General features: G+C 37.3%; 1 protein-coding gene across 1 annotated transcript in view; it reads left to right on the plus strand.

Annotated features, from left to right (window-relative positions):
• The window catches only part of RELN (reelin), a 532,864-nt gene that overhangs the window by 496,881 nt on the left and 16,051 nt on the right, over positions 1-19,932 (plus strand). The window contains 10 exon segments of the mRNA XM_030307797.1: positions 1,523-1,677; positions 2,766-2,980; positions 5,112-5,289; positions 8,372-8,547; positions 8,697-8,803; positions 9,902-10,144; positions 10,721-10,896; positions 17,258-17,331; positions 18,613-18,774; positions 19,529-19,686. Of these exon segments, the coding sequence (XP_030163657.1) occupies positions 1,523-1,677; positions 2,766-2,980; positions 5,112-5,289; positions 8,372-8,547; positions 8,697-8,803; positions 9,902-10,144; positions 10,721-10,896; positions 17,258-17,331; positions 18,613-18,774; positions 19,529-19,686 (1,644 nt within the window).

The raw sequence follows: 19,932 nt of genomic DNA on the forward strand, positions 1-19,932 counted from the left end.
ATGTTAAAAATGCCTCTTCCAGGGGCACCTGGGTGGCTCAGTCAGTTGGGCATCCAACTCTTGGTTTTGACTCAGGCCATGATCTCACGGCTGGTGGGTTTGAGCCTCCATCCAGCTCCACCCTGATGGTGCAGAGCCTGCTTGGGATTCTCTCTCTCCCTCTCTCTCTACCCCTCCTCTGCTTGTGCTCTCTCTGACTCAAAAATAAATTAATAAACTTTTTTTAAAAATACCCCTTCCTGGGGCGCCTGGGTGGCTCAGTTGGTTAAGCGTCCAACTTCGGCTCAGGTCATGATCTCACAGTCTGTGGTTTCGAGCCCCACTTCGGACTCTGTGCTGATGGCTCAGAGCCTGGAGCCTGCTTCGGATTCTGTGTCTCCCTCTCTCTCTGCCCCTCCCCTGCTCGTGCTCTGTCTCTCTCTGTCTCAAAAATAAATAAAACATTAAAAAAACAAAAACCCTTCCAGAAAAGAAAGGACATTGTGGACACTTTGTGTGTGTGTGTGTGTGTGTGTGTGTGTGTGTGTGTGTGTGATTGAGAAAGAGAGGGAAAGACAACAAGATGTACTCAGCGCTAATCAAGTCATAGTCTTGTTGCCTAAGTTTTCCTTAGACATAAGCTTGTTTTTAGTCACTTCATTGAGGTATAATTGACGTATAAAAAGCTGTTGATTTTAATGTATACAACTTGATGAGTTTGGAGATAATTATACACCACATCACCACAATCATGGCCATAAATTTATCAATCACCTCCTAACATTTCCTCTCACAGAACCCCCCTCCTTTTTGTTTAACCTTCTTAGCAAGTTTTTAAGTGTACCGTACATTATTGGTAACTATAGGCCCTCTGTTGCACAATAGATCTCCGGAACTTATTTGCCTTGTGTTCCTGAAACTTCATACCCCTTGACGGACATGTCTCCATTTCTCCTTCTCCTCAGCCCCTACTAACCACTATTCTACCCTCTGGTTCTATGAATTTGAATATCATAATTTTTTAATTACCCAGATGACACTGCCAGAATTTGATTAGAAGTAGCTAGCTCACTTCCCTCTTGTATTACTAGAAATTCTTTCTCCTTCTTTAGAACCTACCTAAAAGTTAAGTATCTATCAGAAAAGAATCAGTGTAGGGGTACTTGGATGACTCAGTCAGAAAAGCATGTGACTCTTGATCTTGGGGCCATAAGTTCAAGCCCACGTTGGGTGTAGAGATTACTAAAAAATAAATAAACTTTAAAAAAAGAATCAATACACATTTCCCTTTGCTTTTCACTTATAACACATACAATATACTTTTTTTCTAAATGTAGACTTACCAGTATTGGACAGTAGTTATATCTCAACCTCCTAGGATCCGTGTTCCTAAAATGATATGCTTACATTAGTGTTTTGCCTGTGGATTGTATGTAAGATAAGAGAGATTTCTACTGAAAAGAGTACAAGATCTTGCTTAATGTGTAAATTTGCTTCAAGTAATTTTGTCATAAATTTGTCATAAAATTTATATTTTTTTAAGTGAATGAGCATTGGCTATTCCATGATGATTGCACAGTAGAAAGATTCTGTGACTCCCCTGATGGTGTCATGATTTGTGGCAGCCATGATGGAAGAGAAGTGTATGCAGTGACCCATGATCTGACTCCCACTGAAGGCTGGATCATGCAATTCAAGGTGAAAATGTTATGGTCTCAATTACATAAATACCTATACACTAGCAATATAAAAATGAAAAAAAAAATTTGAGGCAAAGATCATACAACATTTCATTGACTTAATATACACTTTGAAAAATAAAATGTAATGTTTAGGTAATATACATCTCTACTGTATATAACTTAATGATTAAAAGTGATTAAAATTATTTTATTTCTGAATTATGCCAACGTAAAACTTTCATAAGAGTAAATGCGTTTCTGTCCAGGAATAAACAGAGCAAAATAGCGCAAAATAGTGATAATAAAAACGTAGGATGCTGAGTTAAGTTATCATATTTTAAATCATTATATGACTTAGCCACCTTCTTCCTTTAAGAGAAGATTAAAGCTATTATGGTTATAAATACCTTTTTTTGTTTTGTTTTCGCAAGACTATTGTAATGTTTCTGGAGAAAGAAAATTCTAGAAAACAAAGGCATGATTAGCATTAATGCCAGCATCGATTTTGGCCAAGATGTTGTGTCAACCAATTTATTTTATGTCATCCAATTTATTGTCTACCTCACTCCCACTGTATTAGCAACAAATGTTCCAGTATGCCTGTCTGGGGCAACAAAAGGTGCTGTGCCTTATTAAAAGTACCTTCTGTTATCACTTCATTGCATCTTACTTGTATTTGAAAGTGATGTATGGAGAGTCATAAATTGTACAACAAAACAGTAAACTTGGAAAAGCTGTTAGCAATCCTTCTTGGTCGAGCATCCTGCCAAATAGAAGTGCCAGACCATTAGCACAACAAACAACAATTTGTAAGAGTGGGCCCAGGCCTTCCAAGGCAATCAGCCAGCCATGGCAGAGCGCAGCTTTCAGCTTCTCTCCAAACTCCCTGCACAATGTATTTGGCACTTTGTATAATTTGTCATCTTGGGCAACCACGTCAACTACCCTGTCCATCAGCAGAATAAGTAATGATCCTGAAAATACAGAGTGGATGTGGTGTAACACCTATCAAGTGATCAGCACCTTTCTTGCTGCCAAGTCCTTAGAGCAGAAATATGTAATCTGGTTTTAATATTTTTCCAATCTTTCTTTTCTGTTCATTAGATTTCTGTTGGATGTAAAGTGTCTGAAAAAGTTGCCCAGAATCAAATTCATGTGCAGTATTCTACCGACTTTGGTGTGAGCTGGAATTATCTGGTCCCTCAGTGCTTACCTGCAGACCCAAAATGCTCTGGAAGTGTTTCTCAGCCATCAGTATTCTTTCCAACCAAAGGGTGGAAAAGGATCACCTACCCACTTCCTGAAAGCTTAGTGGGGAAGTAAGTAGAAAATTCAAATAAAGCCTGGTTCCAAGCATCCATAAATCTATGAGGGACACTTGTCGAGCCTGAAATTATGTGTAATTGTGGGTAAAATGCTCTTACCCCCTAATTCTAAAAGTTCTCTAATCAATGACCTCCATGATGAACTGACTTGAGGAGACCTCAACTTTAAATCCTCAGGCTTCTCAAGAAGGGCCTTGGCAGCCCTTCCACTTTCCATATTAATCTCTGAACATGGAGACACATATTGCAATAGCAATAGTCCTAGAGCCAGATGAAAAGATATAGGCTACCTTATGGGTCTTGTAGACTGTGGTCCACCATGCATCATATGCTTTCCATATTACTGCCTGTCAATCCATAGATGAAGACACGAGCAAGTCCTAAGTGATGATGCTATTTGTACAAAACCTAATTCTTCATGCTGTCTGTACAAGTGTGGTTTGTAGATCTCATTTTTCTGTTACCTTCTGCACCTGCTGTGAAAAGTAATTAGCCTAGAGCAGTAGTGAGCCAAGATGATTAAACTATTCCCTGAAAAGTCTGTAGATAAGTTAATTTAAGCAATTCTAAAAGCTTTTCCTTTGACTGTAAAATTAGGAAAAAAGATATATTGAAGAAAATGACAGGTGTACCTCCACCATATGAATCATAGAGACTGGCTAAATGAAAAACCTTCTTATGAAACAGAATTACGATATATGTCCAGCACATATAGAGCCTTTGAATAAGGTGCTTGCACTCAGCTTTTCCAGTGGCCCATAAATATCATCTACTACATGATCACTCACTGTTTCCTGGAACACATCTAAAGGTTTTAGTCTATTAATGTGCTAGGAGATTAGATCAGGATACTTTCAGCCACAGGTAACAGAAAACCCAATGCAAATGGACTCAATTAAAAGTGAAATGTATTATATCTGTAATGAAACAATCCAAAGTAACTGGATTCTAGGATTGATTCACATGCTCAAAAATGTCTTCAAGGACATTATTACTTACTACTCTTACAATGACTCTTTCTTTGCTCCTCCGTTCACACATTGGTGTAATATTCAGGCCTCATGAACATAGATGGCTTCCAGAAAACTGCAGCAGAATGCATCCTTACCTATGTCCAATGGAAGAGAAACAGAGTTGCTTTTCTTTCAGAGCTGGAGTTACTACCTTCTTGTGTCCCATTGGCACAAATTAGCTCAAGAATGCCCGTTCCTGAGTCAGTCAATAGCTAGGGGAGTTCCATTACTCCTATGACTCACCAAGGGTGAAATGGGTGCTGGGGAGGCCCATGATATCACTGCCTCGTTTTATCCCTCTATTCCTCTCTCTTTTTTAATAATGATGTAAAACTTAAATTCAGTAAGATGCACACATCTTAGTAGTTCGGCACAATGAGTTCTTACCAATGTGTAACCTTTGGAACCACCCCATAAAACAAGATACAGAACATTTACATCACCCCAGAAAGTCTCCTCGTGTACTTTGAACTCTTTACACCAAAATAGTGCAGCACATTCTGATATAAGGTTAATTGTGAGGTTTGTATTTTCCCCCAAAGACAGAGAAGAGCAATGATGAAATCAAAATCTTGGGGAAATTGCCCTTTCACATAACCCTTTCAAAATCGTTTTCTAATTAGCACAGCTGTTCTGAGAATATCGATTACCTTTGGGGATTCAGAAGTTGCTGTTTCCTGACCACCTGAGGGCTGTGTGTCTGCTGACGAGTCTCTGTGAAAGGCTTCACTCACCTTGTGTACAATTTCAGAAATGCAGTTAATGGGTCTAAATTGCGACACAACCACTGGACTCCAGTTCATAAGCAGCCTCATTTATGATAGTTACAGATTTGTATTTTAAAATGTTCCTATCGCTTGAAATAGAGATTCCACTGCATTTTCATTTTGTTGTACAAGTTTGCTCACATACTATAAAATTTTAATGAAACTGGCTTTAAAGTTCCATTACAGAAATAGATAATGGCGGTCAGAAAACGTTTTTTATTAACCCATTTCATACTGCCAGTGTCTTAAATGTTTTTTTTTCCTCTTCTGTACTGAACATACACATAGGAAAATGGACTTAAGTTAACTTTTGTTCTCACTCCTTTGCTTCTGTGTTATCAATAGTCCAGTAAGATTGAGATTCTATCAGAAGTACTCAGATATGCAGTGGGCAATCGATAATTTCTACCTGGGCCCTGGATGCTTGGACAACTGCAGGGGCCACGGAGATTGCTTAAAGGAACAGTGCATCTGTGATCCGGGATACTCTGGGCCCAACTGCTACTTGACTCACACTCTGAAGGTAATGTTAATGCCCCAGAAGAAAGCATTTACTCACACCGCAGGTCATGCCTGAAGAACCATTGTTAAGTGGGGGTCTAGTAAGTTGTAACAGTGGTCTTTGGGTGCCCCAGTAAATAAATCCTTTGGCTGGCAACTGAAAATATCTCTAGGTTTCTTAGATACAGAAAATCAAGACCAAGTCTACTACAATTTTTTTTTTTTAATTTTTTTTTTTTCAACGTTTATTTATTTTTGGGACAGAGAGAGACAGAGCATGAACGGGGGAGGGGCAGAGAGAGAGGGAGACACAGAATTGGAAACAGGCTCCAGGCTCTGAGCCATCAGCCCAGAGCCTGACGCGGGGCTCGAACTCCCGGACCGCGAGATCGTGACCTGGCTGAAGTCGGACGCTTAACCGACTGCGCCACCCAGGCGCCCCTACAATTTTACTCAATTTATAAAATAAACCAGACTGTATTGATTAAAGAGCATAAATACTCTGCTTTTTTTTTAAAGACTCTTAATTTGAAACCAGCATTAAGTGTTCTTTACTTCATTTATTTGGTAGACGTGCCGTTTGAAGGAAGATGTTGATGTTATGAAGCAAATAACATAGACTCATTATCACAAAGAAACAAATTTTCAAAAATGACTAAACAGTAGCTGAATTTTTTTATTGAATTATAATTGACATACAATGTTATTTTAGTTTCAAGCGTGCAACATAGCGACTGGACAATTCTGACATGACTCAGTGCTCACCACAATAAGTGTGCTCATCATTATGTCACCATACAGCATTATTACAGTATTCTCATTACCTGCATTTTTGTTCAGAAAACTCAGTGTTCCAATTTGCTGACTGCTAAAATGTGGTTGTGTATTAAGAATAGAGAGGTCATTTTGGAAACTTTTGCTGTTACACTATTATTTAATATGCAAAGTAAATACAATTGCCCAACACAGTTCCCATGTATGTGTTCTATTTCTGTGAACAAATACAGTACATTCATCGCTGCAATAACAGAAAAATGACTAAACCAAAAAAGCACAAGTGACTGAAATCAAACATGGAAGTGGCAAAAAAAATGTAAACAAAACCTGTTCTGTCATTTTTTTCTATAATACACCAACTTTGGAATTAATAAATTAATTGGAGCAACGCTCACTTGTATCTGAAACTGTTGGTCAACAAATGAGATTATAACATGAGGAACCCAGCCATAGGTAATGAATGAAGTTTAAAAAAATTAGTTTCTTTCATGAACATTCAAATTTCATTAGTATTTCTCAGTTGGATAAGAAATTAATAAGTTTATATTACAAAATAATAAGTCTATATTATGAACTCTGGTCAAACCTTTCTAATAAGAGTTTACATGGTTAACAGTGCATGTCTTCTGACTCTTGTGTTCTTACCTGTAAACCTCCATTTTTAAAATTGTATTTATTTGCTGACATCAGTGAGGTGAAGTAGGACTGACACGTGATGTACTTGTCTTTAACTATAGAGATGATTATGTTCTGAGTCATTTAAATCATTTAAACTACATAGTAAGTACCAACTAGACAGCTCCTCTAAAGAAATGAAAAAGTAGTTTTTCTGTATACAGTTACTGCCATTGCAACTGTAACAAATTGTTTCCACGATATATTTCTATCATGTAAAAAACCAAAAAACAAAAGAATTGTGCCTCAACCCAGTGCAAGACTATATTATGGACAAAATTAATAGAAACATCAAGATTTTTCATCATAGTTCACTATGATGTGAGGGGATGAAATAATTTTGCTAAAAATAGCCATCATGAACCCTAATATTTTATTTACCTACTCTTTTTGAAAAAATAGACTATTCCTACAAATATCATATAGCTTCACTCATATGTGGAATTTAAGATACAAAACATGAACATAAGGGAAGGGAAGCAAAAATAAGATAAAAACAGGGAGGGGAACAAACCATAAGAGACTCTTAAATAGAACAAACTGAGGGTTGCTGGAGGGGTTTTGGATGGGGGGGATGGGCTAATCGGGCAAGGGGCATTAAGGAGGGCACTTCTTGTGATGAGCACTGAATGTTCTATGTATACAGGTGATGAATCACTGGATTCTACTCCTGAAAACATTATTGCACTGTATGTTAACGAACGTGGATGTAAACTTTTTAAAATTAATAAATTGAAAAGAAAAAAAGAAAAATAGACTATTCCTGGTTGTTGGTCATCCTTAATTAGGAGGATAAACTGGAGACCAAGGGCAAATATTTTGTTCTGGGATTTTGAATACTTCTCGTCATCATCCTGAATCTTGACCCTGCTAAACGTAAAAACTGACTTCCAAGGTTGATTTTCTTTTGACCTCACACAAAAAACGTTGGTTTCAAATGCCCCTCCTTAACCATATAGACATTCCAAGTTCATACCATCATGGAAGCTTAAGGGTTCTGGTTGCTTAAAGCAGTCTCCAGAGTGTGGGGCACATACTCCTGGAGGAAAACAAGACAATCCATTGAAAAATGTTAGGAGGGGCACCTGGGTGGCTCAGTCAGTTAACTCTCTGACTGGATCTCAGCTCAGGTCTTGATCTCAGGATCTTGAGTTCAAGCCCCACATTGGGCTCTGTGCTGGGCATGAAGCCTACTTAAAGAAAAAGAAATGTTAGGGAAAAAAATGCTAGAACATGTGCTTTGTTTTATATTAGTCCTTTAAATTTTCATTTTTTGTGCATGTTTCATAATCCATAATACCATAATTGTACTTTTATATGCAATATAAACAAATACACATATTTGGAGAGTATATGCTTAAGTAACTTCTCAAATAGGAGTGTTACTATAGTCAACTTGCAATTATTTTATTTTAAGATTCTTTCTAGACTTTAAGTCCCAATGATCAAACATTATTTAAGCACTTTAAGTGGGCTTAATGTATGATGCAAAAGACCATTGTAGACAGATCTTGTTTTTTGTAAATGCTTCAGAAAAGCATTAGAAATCAGCACTTTTTTTAAGTCCAAAATGAAATTATATTGTCTAAACTATTCCATAGTTATTGTCTGAAAATGTTATTTGTAACCACATCCCACTTATGTTTTTCCAGACGTTCCTGAAGGAACGCTTTGACAGTGAAGAAATCAAGCCTGATTTATGGATGTCCTTAGAAGGTGGAAGTACTTGCACTGAGTGTGGCATTCTTGCTGAGGACACTGCGCTCTATTTTGGGGGATCCACTGTGAGACAAGCTATTACTCAAGATTTGGATCTCAGAGGGGCAAAGTAAGTCATTTTTTTGTTATTTTTATAACAGCATAGCAAATTGGCCCCAAAATAAGGAACACACTTATGGAAGAAGTTATTACCCAGGACTTGAGTAGACTCTTTGTTCTAATTAACCATTCTGATGGATAATATGTGCTTGCATTCAGATTCCTGCAATACTGGGGGCGCATCGGTAGTGAGAACAACATGACCTCCTGCCATCGGCCCATCTGCCGGAAGGAAGGCGTGCTGTTGGACTACTCTACCGATGGAGGCACGTTTCAGGGGTGAAAGCCACACCTTGGAGCAGATTCCCAAATTACATCCAATGCCCCTCAGAACAGTTTCTGCAAAGCTTTGCTGACTTTGCAGTGAAAATAGTGAAAGTCACAAAGAGAAAGCTACAGATCTTAGTCACATTACACTTTATACATGTGACTTGTGTGTTACACAAAACCTACCCATAAGGGTGTAAGAGAGAAGTCACATTAAAAATTTAAAAACAAAAATAGATGAAAATAATAAATTTTTTTAAAAAGCTCCAAACTTTATGAATAAAGAAAAACTTCTGTGTGTAACTGAAGCTTGATTATAAATGATACAATTAAGAAATAAATTTTATATGGTTTTCTAAGTAAGATCACTTTTAAAAACATTTTAAAGCATTTTTAAAAGCTCTTGTGTGAACAAGCATGTAATAAATCTACAAAAAACCTACCGTGAAAGATGACAGTCTGAATTCATGAGGCTGTCAGAGGATATTTTAATAAAATTCTGTTTCATTATTTTGAAATAGCTGAAACCAGACCAAAAATAACATGAAGTCCTTAGAAAATCAGTTTTAGCAGAGAGGTATCATTTTTATAACTAGCAGAGAGATAGATGGCCTTAAAGTATTTTAGTGTATTCAAAGGTGTTTCCTTAAGTAATTTAAACATCCCACCTACAATCTTATTAGTTGATAAGAGGAAAACTTATTAGTCCACAAAATAAAAATTGCCCAGAATTAAAATAGCTAAGTTAAAATTTTAAATTACTAGGTGTTCCTGTCCAGAAACATGCAAAACATGGATGTAGCTCATTATTTATGAAAAATAACGCACGTAGCAATGTACAAAAAAATTTTAAGAGCAGAAAATACATAATTTTTACTTAAGCGTGTTTCTTTTTGGCCAGATATTTCTAAATACCCTTCCCCTCATACACAGCGTCATTTGGAAACAGTGGTAAACGCTTATATTAAAGTCAGTGAAATCAATTCTCATTTCCTGGTTGAAGATTTCTTTGGGAAGCTTATGGTAGCTGCAGTATACTGTCACTTTGTGGAGGTTTTCCCAGATATGTTACTATGTTGGTGTATTTGTTACTGTAGGAATAACTTGGACTTTGCTCCACGAGATGGATTACCAGAAATACATTTCTGTTAGACACGACTACATACTTCTTCCCGAGGACGCCCTTACCAACACAACTCGACTTCGCTGGTGGCAGCCTTTTGTGATCAGCAATGGACTTGTAGTCTCTGGAGTGGAGCGTGCACAGTGGGCACTAGACAACATACTGATTGGCGGAGCAGAAATCAATCCCAGTCAACTGGTTGACACGTTTGATGATGGTAAGAAACCAGACATTTGAAAGTCTTTTTTGTGAGCCTTTTGTCTGCTGTGTCTTTAGATGAGTTACTCCATAAAAAGCATTCAGAAGAGTACCTAGAACATATTCACTGCTCAACAAATGTTAGCTAGTATTTTACCCAGTGGCTTATGAATCTTCAAGATTATCTGTTTGTTGAAATGTCAACTGATGATTTAAAAAATTCTGTTAAAGACAAAATATCTAGCTCTGAATATAATTTGAAATTTCAATATCCAAAATAATTCTAGTTTCTTTAGGAATTTCTGTACCACAGAGATGCACATTGCCTTGTTTTAAAAGTGTACCAGAAATTTTGTAATGGTGCAAGTCAGGCTAGCAATTACATTTTTTTAAGTTGGGTAATCATTATGCTAGCATTTAATAATATTTTCTAAATTTGATTAAATATCTTGGATTTATACATTATACCAATTAAATAAAAATCAATCTTAAAGGGTAAGCAAAAAGGCAGAGCACAGACATTTCAGTAACTTGACAATAAACCGATCCGTTCAAGAGAGTAACATGCCATATTGCTTCCAATTTACCTTAACAGAAGGCACTTCCCATGAAGAAAACTGGAGTTTTTACCCTAATGCAGTAAGGACAGCAGGATTCTGTGGCAACCCATCCTTCCACCTCTACTGGCCGAATAAAAAGAAGGACAAAACTCACAATGCTCTCTCCTCCAGAGAACTCATTATACAGCCAGGATATATGATGCAGTTTAAAGTAAGGGGAAGGGGCTTTCAGAACAGAATATGGCATTACATATTTGGGGATGGAGGGCGGGAAGAATGCTTAGTTGTACAACTACAAGGAAATGATTGATTGTATTCATTAAAAGAGCCTTTATCTTATGAGTAAAAGAAGTGATTTTTAGCACAGGCCTTTATCAGATAGGATTATTTGAGCATCAATAAAATCAATTAGTATATTGGGACATAGCAAGAAATGTAACTGTATTATATTTCATATATGGAATCTTGAGTTGTTCCCAAGATCTTGGAAATGAAAAGCTCATATAGGTGCCTCTGCCTATTTCTCTCTCTCTCTCTCTCTCCTTCTCCCTCTTCCCACTCTCCCCACAGTTTCTGTACCTCTTCTCTCTTACTCTACACTGATTTCATATATCAAGCCACTTTGCTTCTTTATCTATCCTTTTCCATCATGTCTTTCTATTTTCTTTTTGTCTCTGACTTCCAAACACAAACATGTACTGTAGCCCAGCTGGAATGCCCCAAATCCTTAGATGTAAAAAGGACTCTCAAATCTTTCACATTGCATATTTCACTCATAAAGAAGTGTAGAAGGGAAGTCATAGAAGATAATTAATAGCCAGATAATCAGAGAGAAAGATAAAGCAATATCGATTAATGTCTTTCTCATTACCAAACACATTTAAAAAAATAGTAAAAAGGGTATTACAGGGGCACCAAGGTGGTTCAGTTGGTTAAGCATCCGACTTTGGCCCAGGTCATAATCTCATGGTTCACGGGTTCAAGCCCCACATAAGCTATTTGCTGTCAACACGGAGCCTGCTTCAGATCCTCTGTCCCCCATCTCTCTGCCCCTCCCCCACTCATGTGCACTTTCTCCCTCAAAAATAAATATTTTTTTAAAAAGGGTATTGCAGAAATACACTTTGTTACTAGATCATTTTAAAGACAAACATTGGTTGCTTATTTAAAACATTTATTTAAGGGGCGCCTGGGTGGCGCAGTCGGTTAAGCGTCCGACTTCAGCCAGGTCACGATCTCACGGTCCGTGAGTTCGAGCCCCGCGTCAGGCTCTGGGCTGATGGCTCGGAGCCTGGAGCCTGTTTCCGATTCTGTGTCTCCCTCTCTCTCTGCCCCTCCCCCGTTCATGCTCTGTCTCTCTCTGTCCCAAAAATAAATAAAAACGTTGAAAAAAGGAAAAAAATTAAAAAAAAAACATTTATTTAAATGTTTTAAAAAGATATCCTTATTTAAAAAGATGCCCTGCAATGATGGTGAATAGTAAGAATCCTTTCTAGCAGAAATAAAAATGTATTCAGAGCCGGTAGGAGAAAGAAATGGGGAGTTATTGTTTAATGAGTGTAGAGCTTCAGGTTTACAATATTTAGAAGTTCAGATCTGTTGCAAAAAGAGGGGCATAGAGATATTCACTGTGTTCCTCTGTTTTATGTTGAACTTTCCTTCAGACTGAAGGGTGAGGCAGTCTCCCCAAATGCTACCACTCCCTTAGGACTATCCCTACCTTAGTGGCATGAAGGATGCTCAAATTTAAGTTGTACAACAGGTTGGTTTGATACATATGTATAGTACATATACTACACATACATGCAAACATCAAATACATACATACATCAAATCAACATGTTGATATATATACATATATATACTATATGTATTTTATATATATGTAGTAATATGATTGCCATTATAGTGATAGTTAGCGCCTCTGTCATGTCGTCATTTCTTTCTTGTGGTTGGAATAATTCACATCTTCCACTTCTGATGAATTCTTTTCTAATCCACTTAATCAAATATAATCTCTCCTTCCTCTGAAGCACCACAGCATTTTAGTTGTATCTTTTATGATTTCTATTTCCATTATTGGAATATGCTTCTTATTTTCTCTCTCAGGCCAGGGCTGTTTTATACATGAGTGTACGGCCTGAAATTTTTAACACTAACCTTCCCCAGTATCAGCACTAAAAAAAAGGACATGTTGATTAAGTAGATGATTAGGACTTAAATTTAAATCACCAAGGTTTTATAGCATTTATGCATTATTAATGACTCAAACATTTAATTGCATATAATATGGAAAGCTTTAATTCATATGGAAATGTAAAAACCACAAGAATGAATATTAAGTAGTCAGAAATTGCTATTTTTAATTATAAATAGAAATTCACTAGTAGCATCAGGAAGTTAGAGTATCAGTGAAAATGTTTTGAACCAGTGATACTTTGAGTACTTTGAGTTTCTTTCCATTAATTCTCCAAATGTTACTTTACTTTTGGCCAAATTATCTTTCCCAAATTTATGATTAATATGTTATTATATTAAGTAAATAGAAATAGTACTTTTGTTTATTTGTTTGTTTTACTACTTAGCCTTGGATATCATTCTGTTTGCAGCCAGCTCTGATTGGTATGGAATGCCTTTTTCTTTTGGAGAGGCGTCTGACTCTCAGTCTTACCAGAACTGCCAACTTGGCAGGTAGAAAACTTGGAAAACAATAGCATAATCCAGAAATATTAAAATTAGATAGATAGATAGATAGATAGATAGATAGATAGATAGGAAGAAATGGTCCTGGTCATTTCTTGTACAGAATCTTTTATGTCTTTGAGAAAACATTTTTCTCAAAGGTTAAGAGATTGCTCTTTTTGTTATTGAAGTATAATTGACATACAATGTTATATTCGTTTCAGGTGTACAACCTAACTGATATGACATTCTATACGTTACTCCGTGCTCACCACAGAGTACTCATTATCTGTCACCTTAAAATGTTATTACAGTATTTTCACCTATTTCATCCATTCCTTCCACCCCTCTAGCAATCACCAGTTTGTTCTCTGTATTTATGAGTTTATTTCTATTTATTCATTTGTTTTGTTTTTTAGATTACACAAATAAGTGAATTCATATAGTTATTGTCTTTCTGTGTCTGACCTCCTTCACTTAGCATAATACCCACTAGGTCCACCATGTTTTAACAAATGGCAAGATCTTACTCATTTTTATGGCTGAGTAATATCCCATTGTGTATATACCCCCTGTCTTTATCCATTCATCTATTTATGGATACTTGGGTTGCTTCTATATCTTGGCTATCATAAATAATGCTGCAATAAACATAGGGGTGCATATATCTTTTTGAGTTAATATTTTCATTTTCTTTGGTAAATTCTTAGCAGTGGAATTACTGGATCATTGGTATTCCAATTTTTTATTTTTTTCGGGAACCTCCATATTGTTTTCCAGAGTGGCTGTACCAATTTACATTCTCACCAACTGTGCATAAGGGTTGCTTTTTCTCTGCGTCCTCACCAACACTTGCTATTTCTTATCTTTTTCATACTAGCTCTTCTGACTTGTGTGACATGATATCTGTCTCATTATGGTTTTATCTGTATTTCCCTAGTGATTAGCAAATTTGAGCATCTTTTCATGTGTCTCTTGGCCATCATGTGTCTGTTCAGGTCCTCTGCCCATTTTTTAAACTTTTTTTTTTTTTTTGCTTTTGAGTTGCATAAGTTCTTTATATATCTTGGGTGTTAACCCCTTTATCAGATATATCATTTGCAAATATCTTCTCCCATTTAGTAGATTGCCTTTTTGTTATATTGATGATTTCCTTGATTGTGAAAAAGCTTTTTATTTTAGTGTAGTCTCGATAATTTATTTATTTTTACCTTTTCCCTTGCCTGAGGATATATATCCATAAATATGTCCTTAAGGCTGATGTCCAAGAGATTACTGCTTATGTTTTCTTTTAATGGTTCAATCTCACATTTAGGTCTTTAATCCATTTGAATTTATTTTTGTATATGGTATAAGAAAGTGGTCCAGTTTCATTATTTGCATTTAGCTGTCCAGTTTTCCCAGCATCATTTATTGAAGAGACTGTTTTTCCCCATTGTGTATTCCTTCCTCCTTTGTCATAGATTAATTGACCATATTAAGTGTCCACTAGTCCACTGATCTTTGTGTGTATTTCTATGCCAGTACCATACTGTTCTGATTACTATAGCTTTGTAGTATATTTTGAAATATGGAATTGTGATACCTCTAGCTTTGTGTTTCTTTCTCAAGAGTGCTTTGGTCTTGGGGTGTTTGGTAATTCCATACAAATTTTAGGATTTTTTTGTTCTAGTTCTGTGAAAAAATGCTATTGGTATTTTGATACAGATTACATTCAATTTATAGATTGCTTTGAGTAGTATGAACATTTTTAACAATGCTAATTCTTCTAGCCCATGAGTATGGTACATCTTTCCATTTGTTTACTTTATCTTCAGTTTCTTCCATCAGCGTCTTATAGTTTTAAGAGTATAGGTTTTTCACCTCCTTGATTAAATTTATTCCTAGGTATTGTTTTTTGTTGGTATAATTGTAAAGGGAATTGTCTCCCTCATTTCTCTTTCTGCTACTTTGCTATTAGTGTATAGAAATGCAACATATGGCTGCATATTAAATTTATACGCTGCAACTTTACTGAATTCATTTATCAGTTCTAATAGTTTTTCGGTGGAGTCTAGGGTTTTCTATTCATACTATCATGTCATCTGCAAAGAGTGACAGCTTTACTTTTCCTTCCCAATTTGGATGCCTTTTATTTTTTGTTCTTGTGGTTGCTACAGCTAGAACCTCCAACACTATGTTGAATAAGTGGTGAGAGAGGACATGCTTGTCTTGTTCCCAATCTTAGATGAAAAACTCTCAGTTTTTCACCATTAAGTATGATGTTAGCTGTGAGTTTTTCACATATGGCCTTCATTATGTTGAGGTATGTTCCCTTTAAACCCACTTTGTTGAGAGTTTTTATCGTGAACGGATGTTTAATTTTGTCAGATGCTTTTTCTGCGTCTGTTGAGATGATCATATGGTTCTATCATTTCTCTTGTTGATTCTATGTATCACATTGATTTGCAAATATTGAACTATCCTTGCATTTCTGGAACAAATTCCACTTGATCATGTTGAATGATTCTTTTAGTGTATTCCTGAATTCAGTTTGCTAATATTTTGTTGAGGATTTCTGCATCTGTGTTCATCCTGGCTGGCTCAGTCAGTGGAGCATGTAGCTCTTGATCTCAGGGTTTTGAGTTCGAGCGCCACACTCAGTGTAGCTTTCTTTTTCTGAATGGCCTTGTAGAATAAATTTGGAAGTTTTCCTTCCTCTTTTATTTTTTGGAATAGTTTGAGAAGAATAGGTATTAATTCTTTAAATATTTGGTATAATTCACCTATAAAGCCATTTTGGGGGATTTTTGTTTTTTGGGAGTTTTTTGATTACTGATTCAATTTTGTTACTAGTAATCAGTCTGTTCAAATTTCATCTTTCTTCCTGATTCAGTTTTGGAAGACTGTATGTTTCTAGGAATTTATTCATTTCTTCCAGGTTGTCCAATTTGTTGGCATCTAATTTTTCGTAGTATTATAATCTTTGTTTTTCTGTTCTGTCGCTTGTTATTTCTCCCTTTTCATTTCTGATTTTATTTATTTGTGTCCTCTGTCTTTTTTTCTTGATGACACTAACTGAAGGTTTATAGATTTTATTTATCTTTTCAAGCAACTAGCTCTTGGTTAGAAATAGTACTTTTTGGGCACCTGGGTGGCTCAGTCATTAAGCTTCTGACTTCGGCTCAGGTCATGATCTCACAGTTGGTGACTTTGAGCCCCACTTCGGGTGAGCTTGAGCCCAGCTTTGGCTAAACATGAGCCCCAGGTGAGCCCCACCTCTGTCTCTGTCTCTCTCTCTCTCTCTCTCTCTCTCTCTCTCTTCCCCCCCCCCCGGCCTTCCTCTCCCTCTCCCTCTCCCTCTCTCTCTTACTCCCCCTCCTGGGATTCTCTCTGCCCCTACTCACTTTCTCCCTCTCTCTCTCTAAAAGAAAGAAAAAAAAAAAAAGAAGAAAGAAGTAGTACTTTTTTAAACCTTAATTCCCGGGGCGCCTGGGTGGCTCTGTCGGTTGAGCGTCCGACTTTGGCTCAGGTCATGATCTCATGGTCCGTGGGTTGGAGCCCCGTGTCGGTCTCTGTGCTGACAGCTCAGAGCCTGGAGCCTGTTTTGGATTCTGTGTCTCCCTCTTTCTCTGACCCTCCCCTGTTAATGCTCTCTCTCTCTCTGTCTCAAAAATAAATAAAACGTTAAAAAAAATTTAAACCTTAATTCTCATCTTCACACAGAGTTGCATGTTTTTAACAGAACTCAAAAAATTGTATTGCTGGTGTTCAGTCAGGCTGCTCTGTAAAAGCTTCTCTGAATATTTGTTGATTATTTATTAGAGTTACAATCTAGAGAGAGGGAATTTCTAATTAATGGTAGGTGCTTAATCTTCCCGGTAAATATTTGTTGTTTATGCTTGTTTTAGATTGTGGTGGGTTGTGAAGCTACTTCTTGTGGCGATCTTCATTCTGTGATGTTGGAGTACACTAAGGATGCAAGGTTTGTGAAATACTTTTTTACATTCCTCCAAACTTGAATACCACTTCAAATGGTTGTGTATTTTTAAAGCAACTATCTACAGAGGAGCAACCTTTTATATTAAAAGTATGGTTCATGGGTGCACCCGGGTGGCTCAGTCAGTTAAGCATCCGACTTCGGCTCAGGTCGCGGGCTCATGACTTGTGGGTTCAATCCCTGTGCTACTAGCACAGAGCCTATTTCTGAACCTCTGTCTCCCTCTCTCTGCTCCTCTCCCACTTGGACTCTCTCTCTCTCTCTCTCTCTCTCAAAAAATAAGTGAACATTTTTTTAAAAGGAAGAAATAATTACATTTCAAAAAAGTATACTTTATGTTTATTTCCCATCTATTAATTTTATTTATATAAAATTTACATGTGTGTCTTATTTTCAAATTTTTCCTTCAAACCAAGAAAAACTGTTTTTCATACTAGGTTGGCTGCAAGCCAACAAACTTTTTTTTATTTTAAAATAAGTAAGATAATACATTTGTCCTCAAGTAGAATTCTCTTTTATTCATGTTGCACATTTTTAACCCACCTTAATGAGAATTTGAGTCAATAAAAGATCTAAATATGCTTCAACCAGAATCATGTGTCTTAAAGCATAGTGAAAGTCTGACACTGTGCAATTACCTTATTAGGGTGTTGATAACCCTGTCTCACACCATCACTCTTGAAAATGAATTATGCAGGGTTAAGTTTGAGTAGACAGAGAATTTTGTCAGTCAACTCCGGGTATATTTCCAGTAATATACCAGAAGCCACTAGAATGCAGCACGATGCACGCTATTATTTTATTCTATTATCTGTGAATATATTCTTGTGCTTGTAAAGAATTATAATATATATTATATGAAATTATTTTTAATTTGCCTTTTCATTGTCTATATAAATATATACAGGAAGTACAGAACTTACATAAAAAATATCTCAATCTAAAGGCATCTGGTTGGTTCAGTCGATTAAGTGTCCGACTCTTGATTTTGGCTCAGGTCGTGATCTCACAGTTGGTGGGTTCAAGCCCCTCGTTGGGCTCTGTACTAACAATATGGAGGCTGCTTGAGATTCTCTGTCTCCATCTCTGTTTGCCCCTCCCCACTCACCTGCTCGCGCTCTCGCTTTCTCTCTCTCAAAATAAATGAATAAACTTAAAAAAAAAAAAAACCTAAATTTAACCCAGCCCCAAAGTGTTACATTGACATTAGATAGGTCATACATTTCTCTTCCGAGTTGTCTAACGCAGCCTCTGTGGTCTCTTCAGGTCTGATTCCTGGCAGCTCGTGCAGAGCCAGTGCCTTCCTTCCTCTTCCAACAGCATTGGCTGCTCCCCCTTCCAGTTCCATGAAGCCACCATCTACAATGCTGTCAACAGCTCAAGCTGGAAGAGAGTCACCATTCAGCTGCCTGACCATGTCTCCTCCAGGTAAGTTGCATCCTAAGGTAAACTTTGTGGAATTATCTGGCAGTGTAATTATCTATAGAGCTCATGCAGTGACCTGAAAACAACTAAGGCCAGAGATCTCATTATAGCTCTAGTAACCTCACCCTCCTTTCACCAACCTATGTCCCAAAATGGCAGTTGCATGCCCCAAGAAGAACTAGGAAGAGATAGGATCTTTTTTGTAAATGGTACAGATCTCAAATTTTCTTTTGATGAAATAGCACAGCACATGCCAAACTCAGTCACAGGCCCCAAATCACAGACACTCACACAAAGATGTGGAGTTGGCACCATATCTTCGCCAGTGTTCTGTGATGCCAAGAGGCTGCACTGTTCATCCCATATACAGATACTGTCTGGGGTGTGCAGGGCTGGTCGGGCTACACAAAGCCACAGGATAAACATAACAGAGTGCCATCTTCCTAGAACAGTATTCATTTTACTCAAAGATCTGGAATGCAATATACCTCTCTAGGAAAAATGGACACAAATTTGTTAGGCAATAGAATAGGAAATTCACATAACACTTTCAGGGAAGGTACAAGCTCCCACAATGGCACTCTGGGGTATATTCACAGAGTCCGAGGATTACAAGTTCATTCACCTCTACTTGGGTGCTTCAAGGAGAAGTCTGGGGAAGTCCTTTTCTCAGAAGTAGTCCCAGGGCTGGAGGCTGCACACTGCTAGGGAGAATAACAGCCGACTGAATCCCTTCTGCTCTCTGTGGGACTTTCAGTGCAACACAGTTCCGCTGGATCCAGAAGGGGGAAGAAGCTGAGAAGCAGAGCTGGGCGATTGACCACGTGTACATCGGAGAGGCTTGCCCCAAGCTCTGCAGTGGGCATGGGTACTGCACCACGGGTGCCGTCTGCATCTGCGATGAAAGCTTCCAAGGTCTGCATCCCAGCCTGTCATTTTTAACACGGGAGATGGTGAGGTTCTCCTCATCTCAGCATGTACCCAGAGGTCACTAGGAAATTGGTGAAAATGCCAGCCTGAGAGATTTGGGATGGGTGATACACTCTTTGATCACAGATATACTGATCTTTGGAACGAAGTATCAAGGATAATTTTCTGCTACGTTCCTTGAAATTTTTTTTTTACATTTATTTATTTTTGAGAGACAGAGCATGAGTGGGC

Source organism: Lynx canadensis, chromosome A2 (assembly GCF_007474595.2).
Source record: "Lynx canadensis isolate LIC74 chromosome A2, mLynCan4.pri.v2, whole genome shotgun sequence".
In the NCBI taxonomy this organism is placed as follows: domain Eukaryota; kingdom Metazoa; phylum Chordata; class Mammalia; order Carnivora; family Felidae; genus Lynx; species Lynx canadensis.